The following is a 6208-nucleotide window of genomic DNA, read 5'->3' as shown; positions in this document are numbered from 1 at the left end:
ATATATTTGTACTGTATAATTATTAACTCACACAACTATACTCATCCATCCATAAATAATACAATAAGTTGTTGTTTGATTGTGAGATAAACTAATATGTAATTAAAGTGTGCAAAATTTAAAACAAAAGGTGCTAAAATATTTTTAAAAGTATTAAATTAGTAAAGTAATATTATATATATATATATATATTTTTTTTTTTTCAAGTCAGGGGGTTCAAATGAACCCCTGACTTGAAATGTTTGGCAGCCCCCCTGAAATGTTTGGCAGCCCCCTGGTTCCAGTACCATAGTAGTACACGTCGGGTTCACCTCGACAGCGTAACATCCACGTTTTCATTTTTGAGAATGCGTAACATCCACGTGGTTTCTGTATTTCTGTGTTCATAAATCATAACGACGACAGCAAACATCGTGCGGAGGACAGAGTATGTACTGAAAAGTTGCCAGGTCTTGGCGTTAGTGTTACTTTCGAGTCTTTTACTAATAATTTCCTCCACACATTTACAATCAGCAAAAAGGACATTTTCTTTTACCCCAAAAAAAAAAACTAAAAATGCAAAGTGCAAATTACGGATTTTTTTTTTTCATTTTACGCATAGAGTTTCAGAATTTATATTTTTAAAAATTTAAATAATTTATTAATCATAGCATGATGAAAATTACTTGCTATAAAAACACTTTGACGAAAAATATGAATAAAAAGACTGTTGATGCAAACATTGTATGACTTTATAAAGTAAAATCTAAAAATTTTATTGAAAAATTCAGCAAAAAAAAAAATTATTGGAAATTTTTTTTAAAATTTTGATAATATTTCACACAATTTTAAAATTATAATTGAAATTGTGTATTAAAAATAGGACGTGTAACTAATTATTTGTAATAACACCATTGTTTGCAATACCCCTCAAATCTTTTTTTTTTTTTTTGAGAGGTAAAAAAGGGTGGCTCATGTCTGATATTATAGCCGACCACATCCCACAGATACACCGCCTGTTAGTGAATAGCCCCTCAAATCTTATTCAACAATAGTGCTATAAATATATTTAGATGTGTACTATATATAGTGCAATAACACCTCTTTTTGCTGAAGAAACGCATTCAACGATAGTGCTATAATTAGATGGGTACCATAGTACTTAAGAATTGAGTGCGTTCATTCAGCCAAAAAAAGAAAAAAGAAAAGAAAAAAAGAATTGAGTGCGTTCTCTTCTTGTGTCTACACTTTATTGTTGTAGTGTTTTCCTCACGCCCTTTTAAAGGTGAAAGCTGAAACACCCTTCTGTACTATTTTAATTGCTCTACCAACTTTAAATTTAATATAGTCCTTGTTTAACTCGTTTTTAAATTTTTTTTTATTCTTTTAAATTTTTATTTTTTGGTTGATTAGATTTTCAGCAATTTATATATATAGTAAATCAATCCACCAGTGGTTTCTAAGTTTCAGCCATGGAAGAAACTCCCGGGAAGAAAGTGTTGATCACCTCAGATGGTGATGAGATCTCAGAGAACATTGCTCTCCATTTAGCCAAACGGGGATGCAGGTTTGTGTATAACTCATTCTCAGGCCCTTGAATTTTGCATGTTATTATCTATGTATATATGTGTTTGGTTGCTGACAAAATGGTGGAAAAATGAAGAAAGGTATGAACTTTTGAATAATTTGTTTCTGGGTTGTTCTTATTTTGTTTCTTTGGCACATTTTACTCACCAAAAAGATGGTTTAACCTGTAAAGAATTTTGTTAATTTCGATAAAGTTGATTTCTTTACTGTTTTAATCAATTGGCCATGATGTTTGAATGAATTTTTGATTGTTTTTACACTTCTTAATAGCTTGGTTCTGATGGGCAATGAGAGCTCTCTTCGGAGTATAGCCGGAAAGATAAATGGTTCGGTGAAAGGTGTGAAGCCGGTGGAGGTGGTTGGTGTAGATATGGAGGAGGAGACAGAGGGTCACTTTGTTGAGGCAGTAAACAAGGCATGCGTAATTCTGGGAAGTTTAGATGCTTTTGTTCATTGTTATTTCTATGAAGGTACAACAAATCTGTCTGGCTCAAAGCCTATTTTTTTTATTATTAAGATAATATTTTTCAATATTCTTATAAAAAAGTAGTTAATTGCTAAGACTGCGTAGAATCTTTGGTTCTCTTTGTGCTTTTTTGTAATTTTCCCTGCAACTACTCTTTGGAACTCAATATAGGATAATATTTCATCAAAAGTGGGTAATTATATTTTAAATTTTTTTGGTGTGAAACTCTTGTCCTATTTATTAGCATTTATCCATAGCACATTTAATTTTGACTTTAGATAGAATAGAATGGCAGAAGAGAATACAAGTATCTAACCTGACTAGTCTTTTGAGGATTATTGCTGATCCCAAAATTTTGAGACTAAAGGATTGGTGGTGGTTGTTGTGAGGGACAGGGCAAAGTTGAAGCCCCTTCCATATGTGGTTTTAATAGAGTTTGGACAAGGCTTTGGATAGTGAGTACCGTAATGGTCTTGGACCTTCATGACTGACTAGGGTGGGACTTTTGAAATTATGGGATTTTCCTAAATTTACTATTTAAAGGATTTATGTTCATTGCAATTCTTGTGCAAAGATTGTTAATGTGTGTACATATATGAGTAGGGTTACAAGTTTTCTGTGGTTTAAGTAAAATATACTCTAGCTCCTTTGATTTGGATCAGAGCAGATTCTATTTGATCCATCATTCAGCATTAGCTTTTTGTCTGGTTAACAGTCAAACTGCAATAGTTTAATTTTTGATATAGGGGTTGAAGGTCATTGTTGGGTTAGAATATTACTTGAATCTTCAAAGTGACACCATTTGGAACCTTTAAAGGTATAACAATGTGGAGGCTCTAAGAAGGCAACTATATAAAGATCATGGTATTTTAAGATGGGGATTTGCCTGGGAGAAGCCAAAGAATTCATTGGTCAATTGCTTTGCTACCTAGAATGATTAGATTCCCCCCCCCCCCTCTTTTTTTTAATCATCTTCATTTGAATATAATTGTTATTCTCAGATGCAAGTCATTGTGATGGCAATTTTCATAGAAATAGATAGTTAAGGTATGCATCGTCATCAACAAAGAACTTGCATAAGTATAATTTCTAGAAAGTGCTTGAATCAAAACATAAAAGTGTTTAATTGATGTGTTCCTAACTCAATAGTGCTGGGATTTGGGTTTTTAACTTGGTGACCTGACAAAGAATGACAAATAACCGTATACACAGGTGGTGATGCTGCTATATGTCACCACAAAAGAGGCAAAAAAAGGATTGCCATCATGCAAATATCATTTTGTAGGAAGATAATGTAAAATATGTCTAACCATACCCTAATTCAGATTAGTATTGATTTTATAAATTTTGATGGGGCTCAATTAATGAATACTTTCAATTTCTGAAGAATCATTGAACAGAAGCTTGATATTGTATCAACCAACTGAATTTATTTTTTATATTATTTTTCATTTTTTTTAACCAAGAACATTTTTATTAGTCTGAAAGTATAGACTTCTTATCTTAGGGACATTCTTTTTCTTCATTTTATTTTTGGTTTAGTGCTTAACATTTATAATTGATTATATTTGGGTTGCACTGGAGGTGAGGTAATAACAGATTTATCACTTCTGATTGAGACAGGAAAGATGCAAGAACACCTACAATTAGGTGAAGATGAGTTCAAAAAGATAATGAAGATAAATTTTATGGCTCCGTGGTTTCTGTTAAATGCTGTGGGAAAAAGAATGCGGGACTATAAATCTGGAGGTTCCATTGTACTCTTGACCTCGATAATTGGTTCTCCAAGAGGGCTTTATCCAGGAGCTGCTGCGTATGGTTCATGTTCGGCAGGACTGCAGCAGTTAGTCAGGGTAAGTTTATCACTGTATAATAATATAAGCAGTCTTTTACATCTTCAGTGCATATATTATATTATTTTACTTCTGGTGGGATCTTCTGCCTAAATTTATATTCTGAACACGAGAGTGAATCGAAAGACACATTTATGTGTGTAGATTGTGAATTTACCTTGTTGACATGAAGGTTTATTATTGTAATGATAATTTCTGACTTGAACCCTACGACATATCTTTTAGTGATGGGGTTGTCTGTTGATTGCCTCTTCATTTGGTTAGCAGTAGCATCTGTGCTTCCAACAATTTGACTTCTTCATGTCATATTTGTTTGCTCTATGAGAGAGAGAGAGAGAGAGAGAGAGAGAGAGAGCTTTCTGAATTATTTGATTGTTGTAATTTTCTGGGACGTGTTTCACCGCTTGCTACAAGCATTTGGTTACATTAAGCAGAAAGCATCATGTCACCACAATATATTGTATTAGTTGATTGAATGAATGATGATCACAGAAGCTTATTGTGGTGAAAGGGAAGGAGATGTTTAGTTTTTACATTAAACAAGAACCACCTTAATGGTCATTTCTGAGGTTCTTACTAATGCATTGTGGGGGAGTTAGTGCTAGCACCGTGTGTACATGAGAGAAGTCAATGTAGTCGTAAGATCATGTGCTATATTGATTGGTTGGTGCAGAGTGAAATGATTTTAAACTGCAGAAGGATGAAAAGGGAAAGAATAATGCTGGTACTAGTGGCAAGAAAAACTTTAATGACCTTTAATTTAGCGTATACGGGCTAGATGAGCTGAAGTGCGCAAATTGACTGTTGTATTCCCAATAGTAGGGACTGGCTTAGTTGACTCACAAACAGCAAACCTCATGTAGTGAGATTCTAACGTTTATAGGTAAATTCTATCACATTAGGTGTTAGAAGATGTTTAGTTTCTTCCAATAGTAAGACCACATGAATTCTCAATTCCAAGGTTTTACATTAATTAGGTGGTAGTCTCATGCAATGAAGTTTTTAGGCTTTGGCATTTTTTTTTTTTTTTTTTTTTTTTTGAGTTAGGCCTTAACTAAGTTGTCGAGGTTCATATGACTCATTTCCATAATTGCACTTATGTTATCACTTTTGTGGACGTTTTTACAAGAAATTAAGCATCAGGATTAGGGATTCTTCTCTTTTAATGGATATAAAATTGCATTTCCATAAGAATACATTTATGAGCCTGGTTAACGGGTGCCCTTAGGTGGCGTTTGGTACAGGGGAATCCACATTACTCTTGGCATCCAGATTCCTAGGAATGTGATTCCTAGGAATCACATTCCTAAGAATGTAGCTATTCCTATGTTTGGTTTATTCCTAAGAATCTTAAATAAATCATTTTAAGAAAGTTTTGATACAACTTTTATGAAAAATTTTAAAAGTTGTCAAAAAAAAAAAAATCAGTTACTTTTTTTTTTCCCCAAAAAAATTTTCTGAAAGCATTCGTTAACTTTTCTCTACATTTATAACCGCAAATACTTTTATTACGTGTTTTGTTTCCCCTCCTTGTATTTTCATTTTGGATTGTTGATTTCAACATCTCCGATGGCTCTTCTCAGGCATCAGCTTTGGAAATCGGAAGATACAAGATCAGAGTTAATGCAATTGCACGTGGCTTGCACATGCAAGATGAATTCCCAATGTCAGTGGGGAAGGAGAGGGCAGAAAAGTTTGTCAATTACGCAGCACCACTTGAGAGATGGCTTGATGTCAAAACAGACCTGGCTTCAACTGTTTCCTATTTAATCAGTGATGGGTCACGTTACATGACTGGAACAACTGTGTTTGTTGATGGAGCACAATCTCTTACAAGGCCTAGGATGCGTTCTTTCATGTGATTCTCATCTCTGCTAGAATATATTGGCAGAGTTAACCAGAATTGAGCATGGAGCCCATGATCGGATGTGTTGTCTAGGAACGTCAACAGAAAGCATTGCTTTGGTAATTTAAGAGTTACAATTAAAGTTTTCTTATTATTTTTTTATTATCTGTTGCTCTTATTAATATGTTCAAGGGTAATAAATTCAGCTAATTGTATGAGAACTTTTACTATTTTAAGTATTTATACTTTATATTGCTACTGCACCACTCTCAATCTTGAAGGGTCCACAAGAACTGTAAACAATTGCAAAATGATGGATGAACCTGTGAGAGAGAGAGAGAGAGATTTGGTTGTACTGTTTAAGTATTTATATTTTATAATACTACTACACCACTCTCAATCTTGAAGGGTCCACAAGAATTGTATTTTTCTTTGAGGAGAAACAAGAATTGTATTTGATTGCAGAATGATGGCCCT

At 33.6% G+C, this 6208-nt stretch overlaps 1 protein-coding gene across 3 annotated transcripts; it reads left to right on the top strand.

Moving 5' to 3' along the window:
- Nucleotides 1-1054: 1054 nt before the first annotated feature.
- On the top strand, nt 1055-5997 carry LOC112034693 (uncharacterized). 3 transcript variants are annotated; one of them, XM_024067516.2, is made up of 5 exons: nt 1055-1264; nt 1450-1546; nt 1837-2036; nt 3656-3885; nt 5469-5997. In XM_024067516.2, exons 2-5 carry the CDS (start codon nt 1452-1454, stop codon nt 5745-5747), a joined length of 804 nt encoding a protein of 267 aa, XP_023923284.1. In that variant the 5' UTR covers nt 1055-1264; nt 1450-1451; the 3' UTR covers nt 5748-5997. The 3 variants fall into 3 exon arrangements, with proteins under 3 accessions (XP_023923284.1, XP_023923286.1, XP_023923285.1); XM_024067518.2 differs by having other exon boundaries at nt 1433-1546; XM_024067517.2 differs by having other exon boundaries at nt 1393-1546.
- The last annotated feature ends 211 nt before the right edge of the window (nt 5998-6208 follow it).

The sequence above is a fragment of the Quercus suber genome, unplaced genomic scaffold, assembly GCF_002906115.3.
Source record: "Quercus suber isolate HL8 unplaced genomic scaffold, Cork oak 2.0 scaffold_1118, whole genome shotgun sequence".
Taxonomy (NCBI): domain Eukaryota; kingdom Viridiplantae; phylum Streptophyta; class Magnoliopsida; order Fagales; family Fagaceae; genus Quercus; species Quercus suber.
This window is presented reverse-complemented; position numbering and strand designations above follow the sequence as displayed.